At 44.8% G+C, this 14,838-nt stretch overlaps 1 protein-coding gene across 1 annotated transcript in view; it reads left to right on the top strand.

The window, feature by feature from the left end:
* Window positions 1-1,574: 1,574 nt before the first annotated feature.
* The window catches only part of RIOK3 (RIO kinase 3), a gene marked incomplete in the record, with an annotated part of 1,226,621 nt that continues 1,213,357 nt past the window's right edge, over window positions 1,575-14,838 (top strand). The window contains 1 exon segment of the mRNA XM_044065363.1: window positions 1,575-2,005. Within this exon segment, the coding sequence (XP_043921298.1) occupies window positions 1,931-2,005 (75 nt within the window).

Here is a 14,838-nt window from a genome sequence, read left to right as displayed (position 1 = left end):
CAACAAGTTTTGGATGTTCTTTTGGAAGCCAGGCCCTACTACTCTGAAAGTTTATGCTGATAAATGGGAGAGATTTTTCTTTGGAGTGCAGCTCACGGCTTTGATGTTAAATTGCCTAACTTGAGTTGTATTTTGCAATATTTGACTGTTTTGTTAGACAAGGGATTGTCTTTCTCTTCTGTTAAAGTGCATGCTGCAGCTATTTCTGCTCACTATGAATGTGACCCTCCTTTGTTTTCTCATCCATTGGTTAGACAGTTTCTTAGAGGGCAAAGGAAGAGCTCCCACTCCAGCCTGGGATCTTACTTTTGTTTTGGAGAAGCTGACTCTGCCTCCATTTGCACCCAGCTGAGTTGAAGTTGTTGTCTTGGAAGACTGCTTTTTGTTGGCTGTTACTTCTACAAGGGTCTCTGAATTACAGGCCCTCATGGCAGTAGAACCATTTCTGGTTTTCACAAGGACAGAGTTTCCTTACGTACTAATCCTACTTTTATGCCTAAAGTAATTTCAAATGTGGCACTGAACCAATCTATACATTTGCCTACTTTTTATGCTGACCCCCGAAATAAAGGGGTGAAAGTTTTGCATTCTTTGGATGTGCATAGGCATTTAAGATATTATTTGAGCAGAACCAAAGAGTTCAGAAGATCTCAACAGTTGTTTGTTTCTTTTGCTTTGACTTCACAAGGGAAAGCTGTTTCAAACCACACTATCTCCAAGTGGATTGGCCATTGTATTGCTTTTTGTTATTCTCATCATGGGAAAGATGTTCCTGCTGGGATCAGGCCTCACTCTACTAGGGCTACGGCCACCTCTACTGCTTTTTGAGAGGGGTAGCTGCTAAGGACATTTTGGAGGCAGCTACTTGGAGTTCTGTACATACATTTACTAAGCATTATCATTTACCTCTTTATTCTAGGTCTAGGGCTGGGTTTGCCACTGCTCTTCTACAGGGCATGTTAGCAGCTCCTAATTCTATTTAGTTGGCCATCCTCCCTGTTTTCCGTTGCTCTGGGATTCTACCCATATGTCAGGACTGCAGCAATGGTAGACGAAGAACATAGTACAGTTTTGTACCTACCATAAATGTAGATGTTCGAGGATATCCATTGCTCCAGTCCAAACCTCCTACCCCCTTATTTAGGTTTGGGTTTTGGGTGGTATTTTTGCATTCTCTGAGGCAAGAAAGACTGAGGGTATGGCGTTGGTCATGCGCATTTGTACTGGCACATACTGATGTCAGCCTCGAGCGCCATGACCGACGCCAGATTCTAGCCCTTTGGTATTGAATACCCATATGTCAGGACTGCAGCAATGGATATCCTCGAACATCTACATTTATGGTAGGTACAAAACTGTACTTTATTTGTAGTAAACTTGGGGCAAAAAAAAGAGGAGTGAAGTTTAAAATTAATGAAAATTGTCATACAAATAAGTTAATGGCATTAAATACATGACACAATTGAAACTAAAGGGATGGCAAAACAAAGTTGAAAATCGGGTTGCAAATGCAGCTGCGTGATGCTCCTAATCATGAGCACGCGCGCAGCTTCCATGTTTTAGTTGGGGGCGCGCGCACGTAACAGTTAATCCCTTTTTTGACACCGGCATTTTCATTTCCTTTAGTTGATAGAACGTTCTCACTGTCTTTGGAAGTCAACAAAAAGTGTAGTTTGATAACTTTTCTATCACTTCAGTGTTAACAGTTTTTCTCTCGGAAAGCAATCTGAGCACTCGGTGTTTGTACGGTAACCAGGTTATTCGTGTATATTTTTTGTCGCTGTCAGTTGACGTTTTTATTTCTCCGACTTGTGTTGGTTAGAGTAATCCGTGGACTGGGTCAATTTTGTCCTTTACGTTGATATTGTTTCGCTTTATCTTTTGTCACAGCATTTTTCGTAGTCAGTATATTGACAAATTTAATGCGACTATGGATCAAGTAGAGATCATTGCTAATTCAACGGAAAATTCAGCAGGTGTTGCCAAACAGGACTGTGGGAAGAAGGTAAAAGTTGACATGCCCGGGCAAGCTGCCTTCTTGTGAAGTTCTTGAATCTCGGGATCTGATTTGACGTGTGTGTGTGTGTGCGAGTGAGTGAGTATGCCACCCACCTTTGATGTTTGGCTTAAAGGAGTTTTACTGTTGATTTTTTTTTGTCCTGCAGTTTTGGATGTATACTCCCCTCCTAGTTTCTAGGAATTGCAGTGTTGTGAAATGTGTTGCGTTCAAAATTTTCTAGAGACACACAGTTGATTACATTGATTGTCACGTTTTAAAATACATGGTTTATGTGCATATTCCATAACAGTGTTTCACACACTTTAGTTACTTTGTGTATAATACATTGATAAGAAATGTTCCTGGGAGTTTCTTTCCTGATGATGAACTGATTCAGCCCCGTAGTGGTTTGGTCAGTGGAGTATTTAAACAGATTAGGAATAGCGACAGCCTATTTAGAGTAATGCATACACTTCTGTTGGATCCGAATATACCACGCCCCAAGCTGCTTAGTACCGCCCGCGAGGCAGTACACTGTTATATAGTTAGTAAACTAATAAAATAAGAAAAATTCCAATGTATATCCGATATATTCCACATTCTGACGAGAATAAAATAAAAGTAATATACAGTAAAGTAATAAAATAAGAAAAATTCCAATGTATATTCGATATATTCCACGTTCTGACGAGAATAAAATAAAATGAAATAAAATAAACTAATAAAAATTCCACTGTATTTCGTCGCAGTAGCGCCAGTGAGGGGCGGCGCTATAGCAAGTTACCTGTCAATCAAAGTATACCACGCCCCAAGCTGCTTAGTACCGCCCGCGAGGCAGTACACTGTTATATAGTTTATACAATTGCTTCGCAAGTGAGGAACTGCAGCATCATTCAAGTTGTTATGAAGTTTCATCATCGAACGTACTTCTTAGCTTCCAGATAAGACCACGCAAAACCAGGAACAGGAAATTGCTATGAACTAATCATTGTAGATACTGTTTTCACAGTTACAGAAACAGACAGGACCAAGCCATTTATAGGTGATTTAGTAGGCATATGTCACAAGAGCCTTTACAAGCCTAGCCAATAATACCAGGATATGACTATATTATATTTGAATTCCCCCAGATCTGGGATGTGGTAGTGGTTTTTGGGGTGTTGGAGCCCAGAGTCGTTTTACAGACTGCCTCTGTCCGTAAGGGACATGGGCAGTACCCCAGGAGTGAATTTAAGGTTCTCTGTCCATTTATCGAAATTCTTTTTGAATAGAGTGAGGGTTGGGTTTTGTTGTACAAAGATGGAAAGTTTATTCCGTAGACGAGGTAACCTTTGGGATGTGAATTTGCCTCGAGTCGTAAATAAGGGTTTTGTATTAGAACATTACCCCACCAGATGTGCAGTAGCAAGGACCACCCAAACCCCGCTCAGCACTCTCCGCATGAATTTATTTTGAAAACTGCTTTGAATAAATTTGGGAAAACAATCCTCTCAGAAATGAGTATGACAAACTTTGTAATTATTTCAGTACAAAGCCTTTTCTCCCTTATTTGCTGGTACCGGTACCATGATCTCCAATTTTCATTGATATAGTACATGTTAGACTAAATAATTTGGCAGAGCGTGTACTTACAAATGGTATAACGATCCAAATCGATTTTTACCTCTTACAACAAGCACAGTTGTTGCGTCTTTTTGGCTTTTCCCGGTTAGGGGTCGCCACAGTGGAACTCTGGTCCGCTAATGATTGGCAGTTGATTTTTATGTGCTGAGTGGCCGGCCCTGACACACAACCTTCAACGAAGGTATGCCCATTCACGCATGTCTCCACAGAAGACGTTCTAGCTGAGAATCGAATGGGACAACGCTACCACAGCACCACCACTGCGGATCTTACAACAAGCACAGTATGCTGCATTTATACAAAAGTATTACACTATTACATTGAGAATTACAATTCTTTAAAGGGGAGGGGCGAACACATAAAATGCTGCATGTATAAAATCTATTACACAGACTTAAAATTCCTATTCTGTAAAGGTGTGGGGTGCAGGTGGCAACATTTCTGGGAGGTCTTTTATTGCATGTATTTATTGTCCCACTGCTTCAGAATATTGCTTGTTGCTTTTATCTCCAGGAAAAAAAGGTTTAAAAAAGATGAGGGGGGTGCAGGGGGGCAAAAGCAATTACTGCACATTGTACCAAAGAAAGGTGGGAATGCACGGGTTATGGGTATGGTCTGTAAAGTGGGAACTTGCGGATACTGCGTACATACTGTCCTTCTGACCTGCTTCTTACCCTACAACACAGTATGTGGTTAAGTACAAAGTGACAAAGCAAGTCAGACACCCAGGACATGCGGTGCTTTTGACGGTGCACTTATAAATGTAGAAAATTGACATTCACCATATCACTGTATAATCTGCATGGCTTGTCACTCAGCCCTGTCAGTCATGTAGGCCACACCCATTCCCGCATGAAAATCGTGGTGGGGTAATGTTCTAATATAAAGACCAAATAAGGTTCAGGTCCATGGAATGCATAGAGCTTGTAGAATTTTTCTTGCGAATGAGTAACATTTTCATCAGGGCTGGATCAGAGAATGCCTTGCAGGTCAGGCAGAAGTCTCTTCTCAATAAACGATGTGAGACTGGGTAAAGGGATAGGGCTTTTAGTTGGTCTGCATAAGACGTGTGGCTTACGCTTTATAGCTTTATATTTTTTAGTAAGAAAACTCTGGGACTGCTCCATGTGGTGTAAGTGCCTGGTTAAGTACATGCAAAAGAGAGCCTTATGGTTCTCTTTCACCTGGGAGGCTATCTTTGCTTCATAGTTTGCTTTGACAGCTTTGACCAGCAGTCGTTTGTTTATGGGTTTGATGAGGGCCAAGTACAGTGGCGCTATGACTTTCTTTGATCTTGATGCCATGGCTTTACTTATAAGTTCAGCCACTCAGAAGGATTTCCTTAGTATTGTAGCTACCTAGTGGTCACAGTTTAAGTTGCTGTTTATTTTTATTCCTAGGTTCCTTACCATTGGGTGTACTTTTAGGGGGTGATATCGATATTATAATTTGCAGGGATATCTGATTTAAAGAAGAGTATGATTACCCATTTTGTAGCATTTTATCTCAGACCATGGTTTTGGCACCAGTCATTTGTCATTTTTACACCTTTTGTTGGATGTGAACATCATTTGGGGATTCACTGATCGCTCTCAACTTACAGTCGTCAGCAAACTTTGTGAGCCAGAGGCCCCCAGACAGTGGCCTTCACTTCAGAGAAGTACGTACTAAACAGTAGGGGTCCCAACACTGAGCCCTGTGGGACACCGCTAGTCACAGGTTTCCTACCGAAAGTGGGTTCACCTATCCAGACAACATGTTTCCTATCACTGATCCAGTTGGCTATCCATCTGTTGATGTAGGGGTTTATGCATAACTCAGTAAGTTTGTCTATGATCCTTCAGTGGGGAATTGTCGAATGCTTTGGCCAGGTTTAAATAGTGGTATGTACCATTTACCCTCTTCCGTGACCCTGGTGATTTTCTTGAAGAAGTCCATCAGACTGAGCAGGCAAGAACTCCCTTTGACAAAGCTAAATTGGGTCTGGTTCAGTTTTTGGAGAGTTCATATGTCGTCGTTGATCAGGTCTATGATCATTCTCTCCATGGCTTGCAGATAAGACTGGTCAAGTTTATGGTTCCATAGTTCCCTGGATCAGTTGTGCAGAGGGATGACTGTTGCAGTCCTGCATTCATCTAGTCCAAAGCCCATCCAGATGCTGTGGTTAAAGTGGGTTTGTAGTGACCCTGATGGATTCTGTTTTAAGCTATTTAAGAAGCATCCGGGACCCATGGTGTTTTTGGCTTTAGCGAGTGCAGTAAGGGCCTATTCCTTGTAGTGACTAGTAGGGGTTTGTTGTGGGTACATTGGGTGTAGTAGGAGGTGATGGGCGGGAGGGAGTTTGAACTGAACTTGTCGGCCAGCAGGTTTGCAGTAGTTTCAGGCTGGGTGTAAGTGTTGCCATTCATGAGTAACTCTGCACATTTCTGGGAGTTTTCCCTGAGGTTACGAACATAATAAAATTTAAAAAAAGGGAAAAAAAAGGCCATATAGTTATCTTTTACTTGGGAGGCTATCTTTGTCTTATAATTTGCTTTGGCATATTTGACAAGCCTTCTAATTTGCTTGTTTAGACTAGTGAGTTTCTTTATGCACTGTTTTCTTTTCCTTGACTTTGGAGAGAATGTTTTTTCCTTTTGTTGAATAGCCTATTTACATTAGGAGTCCACCAGGGTGGTATATTTTTGCCAATAATCATAGGATGTTAAGTTGTCAATCTCGCCTTCATTCTTGCTGGATGGGTTCGGAGCCGATCCTCGGCTCCGACTCGGCACTTGCTTTAGCTCGAGAACTCCTTTTACCAGCTCGAGGCAACCCTATATCCCATGATGCAAGGCGGAACTACCTCAGATCTCGTTTGCCGCTTAGCGAAAGAGGTCTCCTTTGCCAGCTGAGGTAAGTTTTTTCTTGTGAAATAAGAAAAAGTGTAGTTAGGGGTTTAATTTTCCCTTTTAGTGTTAGTTTAGTCTGTAGTTAGTTACAGCCCACCCTATTCCCTTGTTTTTAAACTTTTTATAATCTTTTATCTAAAGTTTTTTAGTCAGGCCTAATTCCCCATTGGTTATTCCCTTCCTGTGCGTTTGTGTAAGGGATTAATTTGTGTGTTTGTTGGGACTGTTTGTGTTTCCATCCTCCTAGGATGTCAAAAGAAGGCAAGGTCTCAGGCTTCAAGAAGTGTGACCAGTGCTGTCAGAAAATGTCTCTGACAGACGGTCACACTTCTTGTGTTTATTGCCTGGGGCCTTTGCACCTGCAGGACTCCTGTGCTTTATGTCATGCTTTTAGCCAGAGAGTCCTGCAGGAAAGGAGGAATAAACTCATCCTCCGAGGCTTACTTAAGCCAGAAGGTTCTCCTCCTAAATTAGGGTCAGGAAAACCTCCTAAACCACCGAAGGCTCAGGCTACAGTGTCCAAGCCTCCTTCGGTGGCTCCGGCTGGAGCCGATGCATCTTCTTTGAAAGTAGTGGGTTCGGCCGGCTCCGACACCCTGACTACTGTGGCCTTGTCGGCTCCGGCTGGAGCCGACACCTTATCCAGTTTCGGAGTCGAGATATCCTCGGCTCCATCTGGGGTTCAAGGGACTTCGGCTCCGATGGCTTCGACCCGTAAGAGATCCCGGTCCCCTTCTATACTGAGTATCCACTCGGCTCCGGGGTCTCCTCTTTTGTTGGAGCGGAGCCATCGAAGCCGATCTTCGAGATCTTCCAGGCTGTCTGACCATGATTTAGAGAGGGTGGTAAGCAGGCTGTTGAAGTCTCAGGCACTGGCCCAAATGCTCCATAGCCCGTCTCAACAGACTTCGGCTATAGCCCCAATCCTTGAACTTCCTCTTCCGACTCCACACCGCAGTTCGGAGCCGGAGCTTCTCGGGACAGCGACTGTTTCGATGCCGGAGCCGATACATCCTTCGGCTCCATCGTCCTCGGCTCTGATCTCCTCCTTGAGACCTTCCTTGGAGGGATCCGTCGCCGGGTTTCCACTGTCGGCTCCGAGGGGCTAGTGGCATCGGACCCTTGTCCGACCCGCTCTCCCTCTCGGGCTTCGGCTTTGGTAAGCTCGGCGCCGACATCGGCCTCGAGCCTTCTCTCTTTGGAGCCGACCATTCCTGTTTCTTCGAGCGGTGTGTTCCGCCTCCTGGGAGAGGCGCCTTTGAGGTGATGAGGAGTGTCCTGGCCTCTGAGACTGGTCAACGGTCCATCCCTCTAGCTCCTCCCTCTCCAGTGCCTGCAGATGCCTCTTGCCAGCCTCTTGCTCACAGGCCCAGGGATCCATCGCCCCAGGTTTCCCCACTGGGAATTTCCTCCTCTTCCGAGGTTTCTCCTGATCCTGCAGGGGAACCCCCTCGGAAGAGGACGTGTAAGAGGAAACACACAGACTCCCCTGAGTCTACTACATCTGATACCGACTTAGATGAGTCGGAGGGTTCCCCACGGTCCCCCTCTGAGGATGTCTCTTTTTCAGACATCCTTGAGCTCCTCAAACAGAGGGGAATTGGCCTCCATTGACCCCTCCGAGGATGAGTCGGTATACCTGGAGGCTTTTGGATCCCGACCCTCCACCTCCTGGGTGTCTCCGCCTTCGACCCACTTATGCAGGTAGTGGCTCAGAAGGCATGGGCGGCTCCAGATTCTGTGGAACCTGTCCCCAGAAGACCATCCAAATTCATTACGGCCCCTTCGGACAAACAGTTCCTTTCCAAGGGTGTTCCGGTGGATGCTATGGTGGTGGCGGCTGCCACTAAGAAGGAACTGGCGGATCCTTCAGTACCTGTCCATCCTCCTAATAAGGACTCTAGGACCATGGACAGGTATGGAAAGCGGATGTTTTCTTCAGCGACCTTTGCTATGCTCGCTGAATTATCTTTGTCACTTCACCAGGCTTCAACGAAATGTTCTCAAGGAACTGGGAGAAGTAGTCCAGGATCCTTCTGCTGCTGGGGCTCAGGAAAAGATTGCCTCGCAGCTTGCTATCCTGAATTCCATATCTAACTCCTCCATGCGGCTCATATCCTATGCGGCCGAGCAGGGCCGCAGGCACAGGAGTTGCTCTTAGACGCCAAGCCTGGATGCGGCTTTGTAATTTTGTGGACCCCTTTAAGGCGTCCTTCACTAATACCCCCTTTGATGGTTCGGCTTTGTTCGGACCTCAGGTGAAGGATACCTTGACCAGGTGTGAGCAGGACGGTAAAACTCTTTCTGCCGTTGGAGTCCAGTTTTCCACTCCTTCTAGACCATACCCCAAGGGTCAGAAGGGGGAAGATGTGGTTCCGTAAAGCCCAAGGAGCTACACCGGACACACGTGGTCAGTTTACCCCAGAGGCAGAGGGGTAACAATAATAGACGCCGCCCTAGAGGCAGGGGTCCTCAGAACCAGGGCAACAGGGAGTCTCTTCCTGAGAAGCCCTTTCAGCATCCCTGAGGTGTTGCCTGACTGTCCACCCTTGGAGGCAGTCGGGGGAAGGATTTCGCTGTACCCAGTAGCCTGGCAATCCCTATCTCAAGAGATGTGGGTACAGTCGATTATATCCGAGGGTTACAAAATCCCTTCAAAGGTTTCCATACCTCTACAATCCCTTCCAGACATCTCACCCGGTCAAAGGGATTTGGCAGAACAGGAGGTTTCAAAGCTCCTAGAAAAAAGAGCCGTCCAGACTGTGCCAGCAGACCAGGTAGGATCCGCATCTACTCCAGATTCTTTTGGTCCCCAAAAGGACGGGAGATTGGAGACCAATATTAGACCTGAGCAATCTGAACAGATTTGTCAAGAAGGCAAGATGTCGGATGGTCACGCTTCAGTCCATTCTGCCCTTTCTGGGCAAAGACAACTGGATGTGCTCTATAGACCTTCAGGATGCGTACTATCACATAAAGATTCACAGACGCTCCAGAAGGTTTCTCCGCTTTCGGCTAGGGACCAGTCATTACCAATTCAGAGCCCTGCCCTTTGGCCTCACTTCAGCCCCCAGAGTGTTTACCAAATGCATGGCAGTGGTCACAGCTCATCTGAGACGACGAGGATTCCAGGTGTTTCCCTATTTGAACGACTGGCTCCTCTCCGCCACCACCAAGTGTCAGCTCCTTCAGTCCAGAGACTACACTCTACAGCTTGGCAGGAGTTTGGGAATCTCAGTAAACTTGAAAAATCTTCTCTGCTGCCTTGCCAATCTATCACCTTTATAGGCAGAATTAAACACCGTCAAAATGTTAGCCAGACTAACAGATCAAAGAATTCTGGACATCCAAAAATTTGTTCGGCTTCTTTTGCAAAGCAACAAGATCAAAGCCAGATTTATACTGAAGGTTCTAGGTCTTATGGCTGCGCCATTGTTCTTCTACCTCTGGCCCGCTTCCGCATGCGTCTTCTGCAGCGGATGCTAATCACGCAGTGGTCGTACCACAGTCTCCGATGAGGCACGAAATCTTGGTAACCCAGTCGCAGAGCTCATCTGAACTGGTGGATATCTTCCCTCTTCTTCATCAGGGCCGACCCTTTATTCCCTCCTCCAGTTGACACAGTCACTACGGATGCCTCTCTGATCGGGTGGGGGCATTATCAGGGCAGGATGGTCCACGGACGTGGCAACCCATAGAATACCATCTGCACATAAATGTCCTGGAGATGAGAGCAGTGCTTTTAACGTTGCAAGCCCTCAACGACTTTCTTCCCACGGGACTATTGCAGTACAGACGGACAACATGTCCGTAGTCTGGTACATCAACAAGCAGGGCGGACCAGGTCCTATCCGTTATGTCGAAGCTCTCAGACTTTGGCAGTGGGCGATCTCTTCTCAGCGGTTTCTGATAGCAACGCACATCCCGGCAGGTCCAACCTATTAGCGGACAGGCTGAGCAGATCCATTCTGATGCCTCACGAGTGGTCTCTCAATCAATCTGTAGTGGATCAGATTTTTCTGAAGTGGGGCACTCCTTGTTGCGATCTTTTGCTACTCCTCAAAACAACAAGTGCCCGATTTCTTCACTCTCTTTCCCTTCCAGGCCAACCTCTGAGAGACTCTCTAACCCAGGATTGGCCCCGGGACTTCTGTACGCTTTTCCTCCTTTCCCTTGATTCCACAAGTCATTCAGAAAGCCACCGCTTTGAGAGCCAAGTTGATCCTCATTGCCCCATATTGGCCTCGACAAATTTGGTTTCCGTCTCTGCATCGTCATCTTCTGGTGCAGCCCTGGCATCTGGACCCAGTTCCGGATCTCTTGATCCACCAATCGGGTCATCAGCACCGGGCCATTCATTCTCTCAACCTCACTGCTTGGTTGCTCCACTTCCTACCCTAGCCAGGCTACCGATGATTTCGGACTCAGAGACATTTTAGTCTCTTCCTTGAAGTCATCCACTAGGACTGTATATGCTAGCAAGTGGCGACGTTTTTCTATTTGGGCAATTCTAGAAATATTGACCCTTTACTGCTCCTGTACATTCGGTTTTAGATTTCCTGGTGGAGGTTTTTCATTCAGGATCCTCGTCATCTACAGTCAAAGTACAACTGGCTGCTATTTCTAAGTATCATGTTGGCCTGCATGACAATAACATTATGTCTCATAGGTTATGCAAGGCCTTTCTCAGAGGAGTTTTCCTCCTAAAACCACCTATAAAGCATCCTCCTCCGCAATGGGATCTGAACTTAATGTTGGCATCCTTGATACTACCTCCCTTGAACCGTCTGCTTCATGTTCTTTGAAGTTATTGACCTGGAAAACTATATTTTTACTGGCTGTCACTTCTGCAAGAAGGGTTTCCGAGATTCAAGCTCTCTGCATTCGTTCCCCTTATTTGGTTTTTCATAAGGACAGGGTATCATTAAGAACTAACCCTTCCTTTCTTCCCAAAGTCGTATCTCAAACCAACATTAACCAATCTATAGACCTACCAGTCTTTTTCCCAAACTATTCGACAGAGCTGAACAGAAACTGCATTTTTGGATGTCCATCGTCAGCTCAGGTACTATTTGCATAGAACTAAACAATTCAGAAAATCGGACCAATTATTTGTCTCCTATGCAGAAAACAGGATAGGTCTTCCAGTATCTAAAGTGACCTTATCCAGATGGTTGACTTCCACTATTTCCTATGTATACTCTCTCAGGGGCAAACAGCTATCTTCTAAGCCTAAAGCACACTCAACCAGGAGTCTATCCACTTCTGCAGCTTTTCAGGATAGACTACCCATTGATACCATTTGTGCAGCAGCTACTTGGGCCACGCCTCATACCTTTGTTTCTCATTACAAGTTGGACTTGGCCTCTAGAGATAGGGCCAGTTTTGGTTCCACAGTTCTCAAGAGTCTGTTCCATTGAGCCACCCGGGATACAGGTGCTAGGGCCAGGTCCCATCCAGCAAGAATGAAGGCGAGATTGACAACTTAACATTTAGAAGTTATGTACCTACCATAATGTTCCATGTTAGTTGTCTTCTCGCTTCTTTCTTCCCCTCCCTCCTTCCCCCTGGCCTGGACAGATCTTGGAGAGTTCCTATTAGATTGTTTCCTCCGGTACGTTGTTAGGAGGATCTTTTTTAGGAACCATTGTTCCTAATTCTTTTAGGATAGTCTTTAGCAGGGTAAGTTAGCTACCAAACGAGATCTGAGGTAGTTCCGCCTTGCATCATGGGATATAGGGTTGCCTCGAGCTGGTAAAAGGAGTTCTCGAGCTAAAGCAAGTGCCGAGTCGGAGCTTAGGATCGGCTCCGAACTCATCCAGCAAGAAAGAAGGCGAGAGAAGACAACTAACATGGAACGTTATGGTAGGTACATAACTTCTAATTTGACTCAGACAGGTACTGCCTCCTCTTTGCAACTATGAATGTGGTTCTCAATGTCATCCGGGTTCGGAGGGGCTGGGAAGTTTAAAAAGATGTCACTTAGTTTGAGATAATTGGACTTTAAGTTCTTAACAGGTATGGAGTTTGATGGGGGGTTACTAGGTTAGTTTTAATTGCATTTCATGATCAGATCTCATCAGGGAGGAGTTAATGCATGGCAGGGAGCAGCATCTCCCCATGTTTATGAGTACTAGATCTAGGATATTTGTACCTCTAGTTGGTGAGCTAACTAGTTGCTCCAGCGTGTTTGCGTTGATGAAGTCTAAAAACCTCTGAGCATGTGAATTATGGGTCATATAAGTTTTACCAGTTTATGGAGAAATAGTTGAAGTCACCTATAAGTATCGTGTTAGTCTGAATGTTAAAGAGATTCCAGTAGGTTTAGGTAGGAGATATGGTTTTCAGACTTATGTTAGGGGATCTGTAGCTACCAAGTATGTGATAAGGGGGTCACACCTGTGGTTAGTTGGGCATGGAGCAGCTAAAGTCTGTTCAGTCTAGCAGAGTACTTTTCTTCTATGAACACTGTGATATCTCCTCCCTTTGTTTTATCCTAAGCTGAGGGGGATTGAAATATATGAAAGGCATTGTAGCCTTTGATAGCCAGTTTGCTTTCTGTTGTTCTGAACCATGTTTCCATAATTGCACATATGTCTGCATTCTCCAAGGTGAGGAGTGCTTCCAGAGAGTATAGTTTTTTTATTTAAACTCCCAGCATTGAACAGCAGTACCTTTAGATAGTTCTGAGTGATTTTGTTATGTTGAAGGGTTTAACAACTTGCCACGGCCTAAAAAAGGCACCATGGGGATAGATAAAAGTTTTTGCCAGTATCCAGAACCCAAGTGGTGACAAGTGCAAAGCATCGTGGTTTGTTAGGCGTGTCTCCACAGGCTGACAGATATTGGATTCCCTTGTTGTGAGACTAGAAACTAAGCCAGTTGTTGAAGTCGGTCATTTTTTGCTGGTACTGTGGCATCATCATTGCTGAAGGCAGGATGCTACTCAAGGCTAAATCATGTCTACCTGGGACACATAATCAGAGAGGTCCATCGTGGCCACAGTGGATATAAAAAGTTTACACACCCGTGTAAAAATGCCAGGTTTTTGTGATATAAAAAATGAGACCACACTAAATCATTTCAAAACTTTTCCCACCTTTAATGTGACCTATTACCTGTGCAATTCAGTTGAAAAGCAAACAAATCTGTTAGAGGAAAAAAAAAAAAAAAATGTACAGTACGTTGGTTGCATAAGTGTGTACACCCTTAAACTAATACTTTGTTTGTGCACATCCTTAAATTAATACTTTTTGAAACACCTTTTGATATAATTACAGCATTCAGTCTTCTTGGGTAGGAGTCTATCAGCATGTTACATCTTGACTTGGCAATATTTCCCCACTCTTCCTTGCAAAAGTGCTCCAAATCTGTCAGATTGCAAGGGCATCTCTTGTGCACAGCACTCTTCAGGTCACCCCACAGACTTTCTATTGGATTTAGGTCTGGGCTCTGGCCGGGCCATCCCAAAACTTTAATTTTCTTCTGGTGAAGCCAGTCTTTTGTTGATATGGATGTATGTTTGGGGTCATTGTCATGTTGAAAGGTGAAATTCATCTTCAGCTTTCTAGCAGTCACCTGAAGGTTTTAGGCCAAAAGTGACTGGTATTTAGAACTGTTCATAATTCCCTCCACCTTGACTAAAGTCCCAGTTCCAGCTGAAGAAAAGCAATCTCAAAGCATGATACTGCCACCACTGTGCTTCACCGTGGGGATGGTGTTCTTTTGGTGATGCAGTGTTGTTTTTGTGCCAAACGTACCCTTTTGGAATTGTGGTCAAAAAGTTCAACGTTGGTCTCATCAGACCATAATACATTTTCCCACATGCTTTTGAGAGACTTGCTGTATTGTTTTGCAAATTTTAGCTGGGCCTAGATCTTTATCTGTGTAAGAAAAGGCTTGCGTCTTGCAATCCTATCCCATAGTCCAGACATATGGAGAATACGGGAGATTGTTGTCACATGTAGTACACAACCAGTACTTTCCAGAAATTCCTGCAAATCGTATTGCTGTAGGTCTCTTGGCAGCCTCTATGACCAGTTTTCATCTTGTCTTTTCATCAATTTTGGAAGGACGTCCAGTTCTTTGCAGCGTCACTGTTGTCCAATATTTTCTCCAGTTTTTGATGATTGTCTTCACTGTGTTCCATGGTATATTCAATGCTGTGGACATTTTTTTGTACCCTTCTCCTGATTGATACCTTTTAACAATGAGATCCCTTTGATGCTTTGTAAGCTCTCTGTGTACCATGGCTTTTGCTGTAGCAGGCAACTGAGTAAATGTCAGGAAAATTCTACTAGGGCAGCTGAACTTTATTTGGGGTTC

Source organism: Protopterus annectens, chromosome 3.part0, assembly GCF_019279795.1.
Source record: "Protopterus annectens isolate FY-2018-M chromosome 3.part0, PAN1.0, whole genome shotgun sequence".
NCBI lineage: Eukaryota > Metazoa > Chordata > Ceratodontiformes > Protopteridae > Protopterus > Protopterus annectens.
This window is presented reverse-complemented; position numbering and strand designations above follow the sequence as displayed.